This window comes from Pseudoliparis swirei, unplaced genomic scaffold (assembly GCF_029220125.1).
Source record: "Pseudoliparis swirei isolate HS2019 ecotype Mariana Trench unplaced genomic scaffold, NWPU_hadal_v1 hadal_26, whole genome shotgun sequence".
Classification (NCBI taxonomy): domain Eukaryota; kingdom Metazoa; phylum Chordata; class Actinopteri; order Perciformes; family Liparidae; genus Pseudoliparis; species Pseudoliparis swirei.
In genome coordinates, this window is record NW_026613262.1 from 1,608,615 (window position 1) to 1,625,601 (window position 16,987).

The 16,987-nt window shown below is 45.3% G+C and overlaps 1 protein-coding gene across 2 annotated transcripts; it reads left to right on the plus strand.

Moving 5' to 3' along the window:
- The first annotated feature begins 1,781 nt into the window (after nt 1–1,781).
- On the plus strand, nt 1,782–7,427 carry LOC130191094 (ELAV-like protein 1). Of its 2 annotated transcripts, XM_056410762.1 has the most exons (8): nt 1,782–2,232; nt 2,965–3,065; nt 3,245–3,316; nt 3,466–3,634; nt 5,309–5,412; nt 5,892–6,045; nt 6,123–6,348; nt 6,435–7,427. In XM_056410762.1, the coding sequence occupies exons 2-8, from the start codon at nt 3,030–3,032 to the stop codon at nt 6,751–6,753; spliced, it is 1,080 nt and encodes a 359-aa protein (XP_056266737.1). In that variant the 5' UTR covers nt 1,782–2,232; nt 2,965–3,029; the 3' UTR covers nt 6,754–7,427. The 2 variants fall into 2 exon arrangements, with proteins under 2 accessions (XP_056266737.1, XP_056266738.1); XM_056410763.1 differs by lacking the exons at nt 1,782–2,232; nt 2,965–3,065; nt 3,245–3,316; nt 5,309–5,412 and having other exon boundaries at nt 3,555–3,634.
- Nucleotides 7,428–16,987: the final 9,560 nt, after the last annotated feature.

The window sequence follows — 16,987 nt, forward strand, 5'->3', positions numbered from 1 at the left end:
TGTATTACATCTTTGATTATAAAGATTATAAATCCCACAAGCCACACTGATTATCTGCTAGTTTAAATGATTGTTTTTCCTTGTTGTATTGTCTGTCTATGTTTATATTTGTGTCAGGATGTTTGAATGTAAGCGGATGAGAATGGTTGGATGCAGGCACGTGCTCAGACATTTTGGGGGGCAGGTGCTCAAACCAAAAAAAAGGGCACCCAATGCCAAAAAAAAATTCTGACAGAGTTGAAGCATAAGCAGCAATACACTGATGATGCTGTCCTCAACCTGCCTCTCCTCTGGCAGCATCAGACCGCGAGCTTACATGTTCTTATTGAATAAAGATGAATTATTATATAGCAACAACAGTACAATCATTCTGATTGGCTAATGGGCATCATGCCAGCCACATATTGCCCTCCTCGCTGGTCTGATACGGATCCGTATTGCCCTCTTACGTCATTTTCAAAATGAGCGATATTGATAGACATCAACAGCCAAGAGCAGTGGTCCTCAAACTAAGGCCCGCGGGCCGAATACGGCCGCCTCCACATTTGGCCCGGCCCTCTGAATAAGAGAGGCCGTAGGATTTGTTTTTCAGTCTGGCCACGAAAATCCTAGACTAGCACCTATTGAATAGAACGGAATAAGAATTCTCTCTCTCTTTCTCTCTTTCTCTTTTCTCTCTCTTCTCTCTCTCCCTCTCTCTCTCTTTTCTCTTGAATTCTCTCTCTCCCTCTCTCTTCTCTTCTCTCTCTCTCCCTCTCTCTATTCTCTAAACATAACTAACGTCAGTAAACAGCTGGACGAGGCTTTGAAATCACAGAGTTTTTGTTTGTTTATTTTTTTAGGAAACGACGGACCAGTTGTGACGTCATGTTTTCAGCAGCGCTAATGTTGTGGTTGATTTATCACAAAACAACGTTAGGGGACAAACACCGTTAGGACCTGTGTGTCTGGTGCTGCGCGTCAGAGGAGAAGGAGGTGCACCCGTTCGGTGGCGCGAGGAGCACTGCGCGGAGGAGGAAGTGGAGGAGGAGGAGGGAGGGGCGCCACGGGGGGAGGGACATAAGAGGAGGGGGGGGGATTGTGATCGCCGCGGAGCGGGTCTAGGCGAAATTCTCACAAGAACTCAAATAAATGCCCCGTCGGATATTAAAACACATTTGGGGGGACTTGATGACAGAAAGAGTAACTTCTTAAATACGGGTGAATTAAAAAAAAGGTGTCTCCAGCAAAAAGGGCACTTTACTCATCCAGGGAAAAGGGGCTGGTGCTTGAGCACCACTAGGGCTCTATCTGTGCACGTGCCTGGTTGGATGGATGTTTGAATGTTAATCCTATTGTGAGTTTTATTTGTAAATAAAGTTACAAAATAAACTATTAGAGCACCTTTATAAACCATTTATATAAACACAGTGAATTAAATAACAGTATGTGTTCAGGGCAGTATTCGCCGGTACTGAAACAATTCAATTCAGTTTATTTGTATAGCCCAATTTCACAAATTACAAATTTGTCTCGGAGTGCTTTACAATCTGTACACATAGACATCCCTGCCCCAAAACCTAGTGTCATGCTCCCTGTTATGGAATGAAGAAGTGGTAGTCTCGCGATACTTCATCGTACTACGGTTGGTTCTTTATGCGGAGCGGGGAAGAAGTGGTGCTCTCGCGATACTTCATCATACTACGGGTCGGAGTGAGGAAAAAGCGGTAGTCTGGTGATACGTCATCATACTACGGATCGGTTCCTTGTGCGGAGCGGTGAAGAAGTGGTAGTCTCGCGATACTTCATCATACTACGGGTCGGTTCTTTGTGCTGAGTGAGGAAAAAGCGGTAGTCTGGTGATACTTCATCATACTACGGGTCGGTTCCTTGTGCGGAGCGGTGAAGAAGTGGTAGTCTCGCGAAACGTCATCTTACTACGGTTGGTTCTTTGTGCGGAGCGAGGAAGAAGCGGTAGTCTCGTGATACTTCATCATACTACGGATCGGTTCTTTGTGCGGAGAGGGGAAGAAGTGGAAGTCTCGCGAAACTTCACCACTACAGGCGGTTCGAATTGGAAGTCTCGCGATAATTCACCACAGTACGGGTCTTTGTGCAGAGCGGGAGCGGATCAGCTAACACGCAGCAGCTAATCTCCCGTTGTAAGAGCCGGTTTGTCCGCGTGGCATCAGAACAGCATTGTGATCGATAACACAAACCGTTCATATCGCCACCTGTCCGTCCACCTTACAGGTAAGATCGATGACGTCTGCTCGTTGCGTGAGCTCCTGCTGAAATACTCAACCAGCGCCATTAGCCGCGGAGCAGCTTTGTGTGTCCTAACATGTGGTTATCTGTGGTTAACGTCAGCTGCTGGTTAGTGTTAGTTAGCTCGGTGAGTTAGGGTTAGTGAGCTCCCGCTGAAATACTCAACCAGCGCCATTAGCCGCTGTGTGGCTAACATTAAGCCAACATTCAATTCCGTTTCTTTTGTAGAGCCCAACATTACACATTCCCCTCGGAGGGCTTTACAATCTGTACGCATACGACATCCCTGACCTTTGACCTCACATCAGGACAAACTTCCCAACAAGGAAAGACACCTTCAGGAGAGCAAATAAAAGCAAAATGTCATGTGTATGTGGTTAGCTGCTGGTTAGTAGCGAGTTAGGGTTAGTTGGGTTAGTAGAGTCCCTGGTGTTAATTCATCAAGCAGACGGTAGTCCGGGTTTGTTCGTATCACAAACGTGTTCTGAGACGGCTCAATAAATAATATTATTTATATAAAAATACAGTTTAATTGTTGGAAGCTTCAACACTATTGAACAAGGTTCATATTATTATAAAACCGTATTAATCCTTTCAAACAGCACAGTGCTCGCTCATCTTCTGCTTTCAGCCCCAAACTAAAATGTACTAAATTGATTGATCAAGCAGGTATTTGATCCAAATCATGTGATCCCTCTGACCCTCCTTCCCCTGTAGTTCATCTCTTCCTCAGCTGCTGACCGCTGGTTTCTCTGACGCAGTGACCCACCGGAGTCGTTTCCATGGCATTAAGGCGAGGACACATCAGGTACCTGAAGGTAAATGAATCAATAACTTCCTGCTCAGATCAATAAGTTATCAGACACAGATGATTGTATTTCAGCCTCTAGCTAGTGTCATGCTCCCTGTTATGGAGCCCCTTCCAGTCCAATCTGACGACCCGTACCTGTGCAGACCGTCATCTCTCACGCTCCGTGTAACACGTGTGTTTCTACAGGTGTGTGAGGTGCAGACGTCTCAGAGTGATGTCAGAGATGGGCAGCACACCCCGAAAGGAGCCTCTGGAAAGGTGACGGCTATCCTCTGATTGGCTGAATCTGTTTGTATTTTCTGTGCTGTGTCTGAATTGTCATCCGTTTTATTGTGGTTAGTTACGAGTGTTGCATTGTGGGAACTGCAGGTTTGTTGATGTAATAACGGAGAGCGTTTGTGTTTCAGGAGCTGTACGATAACGGATACTGCGAGCAGATGATGGAGGACGACGATTCCAGAACCAACCTGATCGTGAACTACCTGCCTCAGAGCATGAGTCAAGACGAGCTGCGCAGCCTGTTCAGCAGCGTGGGCGACGTGGAGTCGGCCAAACTCATCCGGGACAAAGTGGCAGGTAACGCCCCCTTCGCCCTGCGGCTCCAGCCCAACCCCAGTGACCCAAAGCTCTGGAGAACTACTGCAGTTCCACCGAGCGTCGGTACCGCTGCGGTTGTAGTTCCACCGAGCGTCGGTACCGCTGCGGTTGTAGTTCCACCGAGCGTCGGTACCGCTGCGGTTGTAGTTCCACCGAGCGTCGGTACCGCTGCGGTTGTAGTTCCACCGAGCGTCGGTACCGCTGCGGTTGTAGTTCCACCGAGAGTCGGTACCGCTGCGGTTGTAGTTCCACCGAGCGTCGGTACCGCTGCGGTTGTAGTTCTACCGAGCGTCTGTACCGCTGCGGTTGTAGTTCCACCGAGCGTCGGTACCGCTGCGGTTGTAGTTCTACCGAGCGTCGGTACCGCTGCGGTTGTAGTTCTACCGAGCGTCGGTACTGCTGCGGTTCTGATGCTAATGTTGGACTAGTCTGAGTAGGAATACTAGCGTTGGTTCTGAGTCATTCTAGCACAATAATAATGTGGGTACACACATCTTCCGTGACGCGTCGTGTTTCATGGTCGTTGTTGCAGCTGTTCTGGCTGCAGGAGTTTTCGTGCTGGTGCTAGTTGTACGATCTGCAGTGTTTCTTGTGTCTCCAGCAGTTGTTTTTTTCTGAAGTTTGTCTTTTTAAATGTTTTTATGGATCCGCTGATTTTAATTTTAACATTTTGATTTTTTTAATGACAAACTTATGGTCTTTGATTTGTGTGTGTGTATATATATATATACACACACACACACTTTTATTTTCTGCACTGTTGTAATATTTTGTATTTCCACACCAGGTTTATGACGACTGAGTGTTAACCAGGTATCTGATGGTAATTGATGAAATCAGGGCTGGGCAATATGATTCCATATTCTATCACAGTTAATCATTCATGGACTTCACAATACAAACAAACTCATGAACATTAACCAGTGAATTCAGAATAATGTTTTGTATACATCTGATTATTAATGTTAAATGTAAGATATGAAAACATATCGTCCAACCCGAGATTAACTTTTTGTTTTGAATGATTTCACTGAATCTAACAAATGTACAAATGTTTCAATGCTGTTTTCACATGTTTTATTTTTATTTTTCAGGCTTTGAAACTGTCTGTAAATAATTGAATAACGAATGCCTGAATATCCTGAACCTTTTGTTCCAGATTCACATTCTGCAATTCGTGTTTACTTTGAGGGAGAGCTCCTGGTCCCAGTGGTGTATTCCCTTCTGGGAAGATATCCCAGTATTGTGACCCAAACTCGCTAGTCTGCACACGTCCCAGCATGCATCATGCTACTCCACCGCGACAAGATGAGCACGCTGTGATCAGAGTGATGAGCAACGTGTTGGCGTGGCGCGCGTGTTTTACATCATCAATGTGCGTCTGGCCCTGTAGTTGAGGGTTACTATAGCAACGTCCTCCAGTGTCACATCCATTGGTCACTTTAAATGTCAAAGTTTGGGACGGGAGGTCTCACTCGAACTGAACTTCAGTGGTTGTTATGAGTTTTCCGGGTTTGTTCAGAACAATGTAGTTTCTACACTTTTCAACCACTATGGAGAGGTTTCTACTGATTTCTTGTCTCTTTTTCAAGATCCAGCATGTAACACAGACATTTTTATTATTTTATTTTGTTTTCCTTTGTGTTTCTCTAGGCCACAGTTTAGGTTACGGCTTTGTTAACTTTGTTAACCCTAATGATGCAGAGAGGGCTATCAGTACCCTCAATGGCCTGAGGCTACAGTCTAAAACTATCAAGGTAATGTGCAACAGGTGCTCTTTGTTGTCTCCACTGATCCATGTGTTCTGTTCCCTGGACACTAGAGGCCCTTGTTGCTTTCTCCTCAGACTGTTAGACCATGAAGGTATTTTTAAAACACTGCTGTTTTGGTTTTTCTGACTTGGTAAATTATTCTATCGCTGTTTTTGTTTCGCACATGTTGACACTGAATCTGTGAGTTTCATCAGTTCAGTGTGACAATGTGCCAGTGTTTTCTTTTATTTGGTCAAAAGTGCCTAATGATCTTTTTTGGATGTTTTCATTTTGTCTTTTTGTTTCTATTTGATTTGGAATAAATGTTTTTCTTTTTTTAATATATAGAACATAGACTTATTTAAAGTATCCCTGGGTTTTATTTAAAGACTGTCTGTAACTGTATATTTCCTTTGTTCAGTGTTTCTTTCTTCATTTTGTGTCGTTGTGAAGACGACCGACTGAATGCTTCCCGTCTCCTGCAGGTGTCGTTCGCGCGGCCGAGTTCAGACATGATCAAAGATGCAAACTTGTACATTAGCGGGCTGCCGAGGGCGCTGAGTCAGCAGGACTTGGAGGACATGTTCACTCGCTTTGGACACATCATCAACTCCAGAGTGCTGGTGGACCAGGCCTCCGGTAAGGGTCACCAGGGTCACCAGGGTTTCCAGGACTCTGTCACCTTTAGCTCACCCGCTCTCTTATTGGCTGTCTAGGTCTGTCACGGGGCGTGGCCTTCATCCGCTTCGACAAGAGGTCTGAGGCCGAAGACGCCGTCAAGCACCTGAATGGACACACGCCCCCTGGCAGCGCTGAGCCAATCACAGTCAAGTTCGCCGCCAACCCTAATCAGGCGAGGAACTCCCAGATGATAACGCAGATGTACCACGGCCAGTCGCGGCGCTTCGGGGGCCCCGTGCATCACCAGGCCCAGAGGTTCAGGTAGGCTCACCTGTCGCCATGGTTCTTCAGCATTTCACCCACATGACCAAGGTCACCAGGTCACGTGTTCCTTTGAACCCCTTCAGGTTTTCTCCCATGAGCGTGGACCACATGGGCGGAGGGGGCGGAGTCTCGGGGAGCCCCTCCGGCGGCTGGTGTATCTTCATCTATAACCTGGGCCAGGACGCAGACGAGGCCATTCTGTGGCAGATGTTCGGGCCGTTCGGCGCCGTCGTCAACGTGAAAGTGATTCGAGATTTCAACACCAACAAGTGCAAAGGCTTCGGCTTCGTCACCATGACGAACTACGAGGAGGCCGCCATGGCGATCCACAGCCTGAACGGGTACCGACTGGGAGATAAAGTCCTGCAGGTGTCCTTTAAGACCAGCAAGGGACACAAGTAAGAGGTGATTAGGGGGCGGGGCTTCAGTCGGTTGAGCCCAACCATTTTCAGCTTTTTTGTGGATGTGAATACAATTTTTTTCCCAGCATGCCCCGTTTCCTTCAGGCTGTATGACGTCACTTGGTCCTGTACAAAAGTGTGACCGTTTTTTCACTGAATATTGTGAGTATTGATCCAAGATGGCGGAAATGAATGGAGCCCGATTGGTAGTTTGAGTTCCACCTTCAGTAAACGGGGAACTGTCACATGGTCCACATGAAAAACTGTAAATGCTTTTTAAAAATGTATAGAACTAGTTTTCCTTCCGCCCTGCTGACATCACGTTAAAATAACTGATTACTAAAGTTGATCAGAAACATTGAACCGATGCACAAAAAGCTCCGAGCTCATTCATCCAGTCGCTTACCAACCGTCTCCTGTCGGGTGATTGACAGCTCTCTTGTCCAATAAGCACACAGGAGAGGGGTCCTGGTTACATAGTTTGTTGTGTTTGAACAAATCTATTTTATTTCATATTTTTACAAATGTCTTCTGGTTAAAACCCCCAAAGTACAGAAAGGTTTCCGATGTTCGAGGTCTGGTTCTCTTTGGCATTTTCATTTGTATTCTGTTGACGGATTGCAGCTCCATTGTGTTGTTGTTGATTCACAAATAAATCTGCTCATATCAAACCTTTCTGCAGCGTACTTGTAGTTATTGTGTATTTGGAAAAAGTTGAGGAATTTTTTTTTTCTCCATGAAACGTTTTTCCCGTTGGAAGAAATGTATTTTGTGTATGTATATATGTGTGTATGCATGCATGCACGTGCACAGATAGACCCCGAGTGGTGCTCAAGCTCCTCCCCTTTTGCCCCGGATGAGAAAAGTGCCCTTTCTGCTGCATCCACATTTTTTCTTCATTAATAAGTATTTAAGAATAAAAATTACTCTTATCAATTCCCCCCAAATGTGTTTTGATATCTGCGCCCCTCCCTCCCTCGTTTATGTGGTATGTTTCTCTTTGTTTTGTCTGTTCCAGTTTACAAAGATCAGTCTTGTATGAGCATTACAGAGGCTGAAAAGAGTAAACGCAAGAAAAAACAACCCTTGTAATAACTACTTACTAACCCAGGGGTGGGCAAACTTTTTGACCTGCGGGCCACAATCGGTTCTAAAATGTGACAGAGGGGCCAGGAGCATTTAGACACGCAATGTAATTTATTAAACCTGGAGATTGCGTCTTTTTTATACATTTCAATTTAAGGTACAAATTTAAAGTAATCAACATTTACTGGAAAGAGATCAATGCTCACTTTCAACATTCAAAACAAATTATTACCCAACAAAATACTCACTCAATAATTTCTAATTGTTTTAAACCCCGCAAAATAATGGACGGATTGTCCTGAGAGATAGACTGTCTTAAATATCCTGCCTGCAGCAGAAACTAGAAAGGGGTCTTTAAAGTCAGGGCGATGTGCGGCGTCATCTGGTCAGCATGTGTATGAACCCGTCACAAACAGACAGCGCTTTACTCGAGAAAATATGACCCTAAAGCTGACAATTGAAGTTAGATTTTTTTTAATTATTCATATCTCTTCTGAAAACACACATTTACTCATGTGGACCAACTGTTTTGGTGTTTGAAATTGGTTTACCAAAAAGGTCATAGGTTCACAAAAGCAGTGAAATATCTGAATACAATGCTAGATACATGTAATTGCACCTGTCCATCCTGGAGGGATCCTCCTCCGTTCTCTCCTGAAGGGTTCTTCACTTTTCCCCCCTGAAGGGTTATTTGGGAGTTTTTCCTGATCCGATGTGAGGTCAAAGGTCAAAGGTCAGGGATGTCTATATGTACAGATTGTAAAGCACTCCGAGACAAATTCGTAATTTGTGAAATTGGGCTCCACAAATAAACTGAATTGAATTAAATAAATGAGGAAAACCAAATTTTGTATTCCCGTTTTTTAGTAAAAATGATGTGTCTGTCACACATTCACCAAAATGATAAAGATGGGACTGAGAAATTACTTCATATTGCAGATAAAGTTTCATGGGGTGTGTGCAAATAAAAAATGACCATTACATTTTTTTTAAATAAATATGTATTGTACATAAAAATAAAAAAAATCTACATTATATACATGTTGAGAAATAAAAACCAGAACACAACTATTGACACAGACTATTTACAATATAGCTTCACTATAATAACATCATGTCATCTTGTCATGAGACCTCTCTGCTGGCCGGGCAGGTGGAGCTGCAGGTGGAGCTGCAGGCTGCGCTGTAGGCGCTGGTGAATCCTCTCTGTAAAATACAAGACTAGTCAGCACCGCGCACAAGTTACGGGCACCGTGACGGACACCGTGACACGTAACGTGTAGTAAAGACTCTTACCCGGTTCAAGTGGATCTCTTCTGGCTGCGTGTTCCTCCTCGTGGCTCTGCAGCCCCTCCAGGCTCCGCGCTGCGGCTGTTTCTAAATGAGCCTTACCTGTGTGGTGGGCGGGTCCTTTGTGATTTACTGAGTGCTCATTGGTTGTTTTTTTCGCAAAATGTTGACAGACAAACGGATTGACAAATCACAGTGAAGGGTTTCGTGTGACGAGTTCTTTCCGTGCCAACGCACACCGGAAGTAAACAAAATTGCGATTTGCACAAGTTCGGCGGGCCGGATTAAAAAGCCTAACGGGCCGGATGTGGCCCGCGGGCCGTAGTTTGCCCATGTCTGTACTAACCCATGAGGTCATGCTCGGAAATATCAGACTGAGGCGTTATAACGTTTTTACAGAGGTTTAATATTTCCCGGCATTTGCCAAGCGGTCAAGGTTAGTTAAGTTGTTTATTATATGGCATTTTTCGCTCCTATCATTTTGTAAATAAAAACAAATCGTAATGTTAATAGAAAAAATGTCATTTTGCTCAATAACTTTTGTTCTGAAGGTCTGAGAGCTTCGCCGATTCGTGATGCATTTTGTGTTATGATTCTGAGGCCGTTGCGGATCCAACGGTAGCCTACCAAGCTCGAGTCTGTCGGACCTCGGGAAGCCAAAGTGCGTTAGGGTTAGGATTAGGTTAGTGAAGGGCCAGACAGGCTTTTTATCACCCAATTGGAACGAGTTGAATGAGGACATGGCACAATGTCACCTCAATGACATTGTATTTCCAGACAGCACTCATTCGGCTGACATTTGGGTGACTTTTGATCTAAACATGCCAGAGCTTAGCTCTCTTTTTGGGGTGATAGCCCTGGTCCCCCCGGTCCCGAATATGTGGTTCTGGTCCCGGTACCCCCCAGGGATGACCCCGAAACAGGCGAATTCGAAATAAAGGTCCCAGATTCTGGGTCTCTTTTTGGGGTGAAAGCCCTTGACCACCCGGTCCCGAATATGTGGTTGTTTTCCCGGTACCCCCTCGGGATCACCCCGCAAAAGGCGTTTGAATGTGGCTCTCTATCGCCATCGTGTGACAGACATTTATAGGGCTATAACTCCTCGAGGAAACGTCCGATTGACCCCAAATTTGGTATGCATGGTCCGGGTGGCTACACGCCCATGACCCATGGGTCACTGATTTTTTAAAATGGGGTAATTTCGAAATAAAGGTCCCAGAGATTCGGTCTCTTTTTGGGGTGAAAGCCCAGGTCCCCCCGGTCCCAAATATGTGGTTCTGGTCCCGGTACCCCCTCGGGATCACCCCGCAAAAGGCGTTTGAATGTGGCTCTCTATCGCCATCGTGTGACGGACCTTTATAAGGCTATAACTCCTCGAGGAAACGTCCGATTGACCCCAAATTTGGTATGCATGGTCCGGGTGGCTAGACGCTCATGACCCATGGGTCACTGATTTTTTAAAATGGGGTAATTTCGAAATAAAGGTCCCAGAGATTCGGTCTCTTTTTGGGGTGAAAGCCCAGGTCCCCCCGGTCCCAAATATGTGGTTCTCTTCCAGGTACCCCCCAGGGATCACCCCGAAAAGGGCGTTTGAATGCGGCTCTCTATCGCCTCCAAGGTGTGGAAGACGGTACTTGTGCTGTAACTCTGGCTGGGAAGATCCGATCGGGCTGAAATTTGCTGTGCATCTTCTGGGGGACTAGATGCTCATGACCCAAATATTTTTTAAGAGGGGGTACATTCGAGATAAAGGGCAAATTCTGAATAAAGGTCCCAGAGTCTGGGTCTCTTTTTGGGGTGCTGGCCCAGAGGCGCCCCATCCCGAATATGTGGTCCATTTCCAGGTACCCCCCAGGGATCACCCCGAAACAGGCGAATTCGAAATAAAGGTCCCAGAGTCTGGGTCTCTTTTTGCGGTGATAGCCCAGGTCGACCCAGTCCCGAATATGGCTCTTTGGTCTTGGTACCCCCCAGGGATCACCCCGGAATAGGCGTTTGAACGCGGCTCTCTAGCGCCACCAAGGTCCCAGAGTTTCGCTCTCTTCATGGGGTGATAGCCCCGGTCCACGCGGTCCCGAATATGTCCTTATGGTCTCTGTAGCCCCCAGGAATGACCCCGCAATAGGCGGGCTCTCTAGCGCCACATAGGTGTGAAAAGGCGGTACTTGTGCTGTAACTTCTTCGGGGAAGGTCCGATCGGTCTGAAATTTGGGATACATGTTCTAGGGGACTAGGCGCTCATGACCCATGGGTCAAATATCTTTTAAATAGGGGCCCGTTCGAGATAAAGGGCAAATTCTGAATAAAGGTCCCAGAGTCTGGGTTAGGGTTAGGGTCAGGGGGAGGGTGGGGTCCCCACTGTGTTCCCACAGTGAGGACCCCCGTGTACGGTCCTCCTCCAGTCTCCAGTCACTCATCCCTATTTCTCATTCAGGCCATCAGGGTCCTGAGCATCTAGCCTCGCAATCCACCCTCTCTCAGATAACTTTCTCCGGCCAGTAGGCCAATAGGGGTTGCATTCAATTACCGACACCCTTAGTGCATCCCACCCATGTGACATGAAGTGTTGCACCAGTTTGGTGTCGGTCTTCTTCCCCTTCAGGATGTTGTGTTTATGCTGGGAGAATCGGGTGGCAATAGTGTTGCCTGTTTCCCCAACATACAGTAGAGGACACACACTGCAATAAATGATGTAGACACAATTTTTAGTCCTAATGTCCCCTTTAGCTAATGTTTGAAAGATCTCCTGTGTCTTGTTGTTTTGGAACCAATGTTTATGTTTAAAATATTGGTCAATTCTAAATGTTTTATGTGTCAGTGGTGTGATTTTAGCCTTTATTAAAATATCCCTGAGGTTTTTGTTTCTCCTATATGCTGGAATGATGGTGTGGTTTTGTAATGTGCTTGTGCCCTCCATGTGTGTTTTAAAGTTACCTCTCACTTTATTCACCAGGTGCATCGTAGATGGTGAAAACGTGGTGATCAGAGGTAGGTTAGAAGTAATCAGAATCGGCTTCACACTTTAAAATGATTTTCTGCACCTTCTCAGGAAGGTCCTTCCATACCCCCTGGTGGACAGCGCTGTAAACAGCAGTCGTACAGCCATGAGGAAGTCATCCTCTCTCGTACATATTCTATGAAATCTCAACAGTTGTGACTTAATAAGTTCAGCATATGTGTGTTTCGGGTGGAAGCTTGTTTTTGAACAGCAGTGCATGTGTATCAGTGGGTTTAGGGTTAGGAATACGAATATACTCATGAATCTCCCCGCGTTCGCCCGACGGCTCGGCAGTTGAATGGAGATCCAAGGAATGCACGGGCCGACGCGTGTATCTTAGTATGCCTCGTCCGGTAGATCTTCAAACCCGGGAATCGGTTTCCAAATTGATTGAGTTCAGGATTTAAAGTTAAGGCCTCTATCAGGGATAGTGACTGTACCTAAAGAGAAATAGTTGAAGTCTGGGTTGAGGTCAGGCTTAGGCCCAAGGCAAGCTGTGTTCAAGGGGCTAGTGTAACAGGACCGGAGGCAGAACTAAAAAGGGGGGAGTCGTAAAGGTTTAAGGTACATTTAAGGGTATAGGTTACCCTATGTTGAAAGGGGGAGTGGTTTAGGTTTAAGTTTTAAGTGTACATTACTATATGTTGTAACAGGGAGTAGTACAGGTTAGGGTGAGTGGAAAAGGTTAGGATAAAAGTACAAGTTTAAGTGTATATAACTGTCTGTTCAAAGGGAGAGTGGTTTAAAGTAAAGCTTAGGTGTAGGGTTAGGATATTTAAATGTACTCGTGAATCTCCCCGCTTTCGCCCGACGGCTAGGCAGTTGAATGGAGATCCAAGGAAATGCACTGGCCGACGAATATCACTTAGTCTGCCTCGTCCGGTAGATCTTCCCCCCGGGATGGGGGATTCTTAACTCTTACAGGAAAACGGGTTTGCAAATTGGTTGAGGTCAGGGCTGGGGTCAGGGTAAGAGTTAAAGTTACTGTACTTAGAGAGAGACACATGGCTGAGGTCAGGATTGGAGTCAGGCCTAGACCCAAGGTAGGCCGTGTTAGGGTTAGGGTTAGGAATACGAATATACTCATGAATCTCCCCGCGTTCGCCCGACGGCTCGGCAGTTGAATGGAGATCCAAGGAATGCACGGGCCGACGCATGTATCTTAGTATGCCTCGCCCGGTAGATCCTCAAACCCGGGAAAAGATCTTCAAATTGGCTGAGTTCCGGACCTACAGTTAAGGACTTTATCCGGGATAGTGACTGTAGCTAAAGAGAAATAGTTGAAGTCCGGGTTGAGGTCAGGCTTAGGCCCAAGGCAAGCTGTGTTCAAGGGGCTAGTGTAACAGGACCGGAGGCAGAAGGGCTAGGGTTAGGATATTAAATGTACTCGTGAATCTCCCCGCTTTCGCCCGACGGCTAGGCAGTTGAATGGAGATCCAAGGAATGCACTGGCCGACGAATATCACTTAGTCTGCCCCGTCCGGTAGATCTTCCCCCCGGGATGGGGGATTCTTAACTCTTACAGGAAAACGGGTTTGCAAATTTGGTTGAGGTCAGGGTTGGGGTCAGGGTAAGAGTTAAAGTTACTGTACTTAGAGAAAGGCATGGCTGCGGTCAGGATTGGGGTCAGGCCTCGGCCCCAGGTAGGCCGTGTTAAAGGGGACTAGTGTAACCGGACCGGAGGCAGAACTAATAAAGGGGGGGGGGAGTCGTAAAGGTTTAAGGTACATTTAAGGGTATAAGTTACCCTATGTTGAAAAGGGGAGTGGTTGAGATTTAAGTTTTAAGTGTACATTACTGTATGTTGTAACAGGGAGTAGTACAGGTTAGGGTGAGTGGAAAAGGTTAGGATAAAGGTACAGGTTTAGGTGTATAAAACTGTTCTGTTCAAAGGGAGAGTGGTTTAAGGTTAAGCTTAAGTGTACCCTATTTAATGTTGTAACAGGGAGCAGTCCAGGTATAGGGTGAATGGTTCAGGTTTAGGGTAAAAGTACAGGTTAGGTGTATATAACTGTATGTTAAAAGGGAGAGTGGTTTAAGGTTAAGTTTAGGTGTCCCCTATTTTATGTTATAACCGGGAGTATTACAGATTTAAGGTGAATGTTTAAGGTTAGGGTAAAAGTACAGGTTAAGTGTATATAACTATATGTTAACAGGGAGAGTGGTTTTAAGGTCAAGTTTAAATGTACCTTACTTTATAATATTACGGGGAATAATTAAAATCAGTTTTTAGGGTGAGTGGTTAAGGTTAGGGTAAAAGTACAGGTTCGGTATATATTACTTTATGTTGAAAAGGGGGATTGGTTAAGGTTAAGTTTAGGTGTACATTACTTTATGTTGTAAAGGGGAGTAGTTACGGTTTAGGGTGAGTGGTTAAGGTTAGAGTAAAAGTACAGGCTAGGTGTATATTGCTTTCTGTTAAAAAGGGGGAGTGGTTTAAGGTTAAGTTTAGGCGTACATTACTTCATGTTGTAAAGGGGAGTGGTTAAGGTTTCTACTAGGGGATTAAAAGAAGGGGTAGACCAATATTATTAAGGTACCATATATATTGGACTAAGAAGGCCCCCAGGCTCTGGCAAAGGGTTAGGGTTAGGGTTAGGGTTAGGTCAATGAATATACTCATGAATCTCCCCGCAGTCGCCTCAAGGCTCAGCAGTTGAATGGAGACTCAAGGAAGTGCACGGGCCGGCGCATGCTATTTAGTAATGCCTGTCTGCTAGATCTTTCACCCGGATGGGGGGTCGAAAAGAAATTGGGTTTGCAAATTGGTCGAAGTCAGGGTCAATGTCCAGGCCAGGGTTAAAGATGATCCTATGTGGAGGAATGGTTGAGGGTTAGGGTTGAGGTCAGGGTTAGATCTAAAGTAAATTGAGTTTAATGAGAAAGATTGAGGGTTAAATACAAGAGTCAATTGCAGTGTTGGGTTCTAAGAGGATAACTTGATTATATTCAAGAGTGGTTGAGGTTAGGTTAGAGGTTAGGGTCAGGTGTGAATTGAATTATTAAAAAAAGGGGGAGTGGTTACGGTTAAGGTTGAGGTCAGGTGTCCATTACCCTCTGCCAGAGGGGAGTGGTTGGGGTTAGGGCCAGGGTGAGTGGTTGAGGTTAGGGTTGAGGTCAGGGTCAGATGTCACTTATCTTCTGTTAGAGGGGAGTGGTTGAAGAAATAGGTGATTGGTTGAGGTTAGGTTTGAGGTCAGGGTTAGGGTTAGGGTTAGGGTTAGGGTTAGGGTTAGGGTTAGGATATTAAATGTACTCGTGAATCTCCCCGCTTTCGCCCGACGGCTAGGCAGTTGAATGGAGATCCAAGGAATGCACTGGCCGACGAATATCACTTAGTCTGCCCCGTCCGGTAGATCTTCCCCCCGGGATGGGGGATTCTTAACTTTTACAGGAAAACGGGTTTGCAAATTTGGTTGAGGTCAGGGTTGGGGTCAGGGTAAGAGTTTAAGGTTACTGTACTTAGAGAAAGGCATGGCTGCGGTCAGGATTGGGGTCAGGCCTCGGCCCCAGGTAGGCCGTGTTAAAGGGGACTAGTGTAACCGGACCGGAGGCAGAACTAATAAAGGGGGGGGGGGGGAAAGTCGTAAAGGTTTAAGGTACATTTAAGGGTATAAGTTACCCTATGTTGAAAAGGGGAGTGGTTGAGGTTTAAGTTTTAAGTGTACATTACTGTATGTTGTAACAGGGAGTAGTACAGGTTAGGGTGAGTGGAAAAGGTTAGGATAAAGGTACAGGTTTAGGTGTATAAAACTGTTCTGTTCAAAGGGAGAGTGGTTTAAGGTTACGCTTAAGTGTACCCTATTTAATGTTGTAACAGGGAGCAGTCCAGGTATAGGGTGAATGGTTCAGGTTTAGTGTAAAAGTACAGGTTAGGGTGTATATAACTGTATGTTAAAAGGGAGAGTGGTTTAAGGTTAAGTTTAGGTGTCCCCTATTTTATGTTATAACCGGGAGTATTACAGATTTAGGGTGAATGTTACGTTAGGTAAAAGTACAGGTTAAGTGTATATAACTATATGTTAACAGGAGAGTGGTTTTAAGGTCAAGTTTAAATGTACCTTACTTTATAATATTACGGGAATAATTAAAATCAGTTTTAGGTGAGTGGTTATGTTAGGTAAAAGTACAGGTTCGGTATATATTACTTTATGTTGAAAAGGGATTGTTAAGTTTAGTACATTACTTTATGTTGTAAAGGGGAGTAGTTACGGTTAGGGTGAGTGGTTAAGGTTAGAGTAAAAGTACAGGTTAGGTGTATATTGCTTTCTGTTAAAAGGGGGAGTGGTTTAAAGTTAAGTTTAGCGCGTATTACTTCATGTTGTAAAGGGGAGTGGTTTAAGGTTTCTACTAGGGCATTAAAAGAAGGGGTAGACCAATATTATTAAGGTACCATATATATTGGACTAAGAAGGCCCCCAGGCTCTGGCAAAGGGTTGGGGTTGGGGTGGGGGTTAGGTCAATGAATATACTCATGAATCCCCCCGCAGTCGCCTAAAGGCTCAGCAGTTGAAGGGAAACTCAAAAGTGGCGGCTTTTAGTAATGCCCGCCCGAATTTTTCACCGGGAAAAAATTTGGGTTTCAAATTGGTAAGTCAGGGTCAATGTCAGGCCAGGGTTAAAGATGATCCATGTGGAGGAATGGTTGAGGTTGGGGTTGAGGTCAGGTTAGATCTAAAGAAAATTGAGTTTAATGAGAAAGATTGAGGTTAAAACAAGAGTCAATTGCAGTTTTGGGGTTCTAAGAGGATAAGATTATATTCAAGAGTGGTTGAGGTTAGGTTAGAGGTTAGGGTCAGGTGTGAATTGAATTATTAAAAAAAGGGGGAGTGGTTACGGTTAAGGTTGAGGTCAGGTGTCC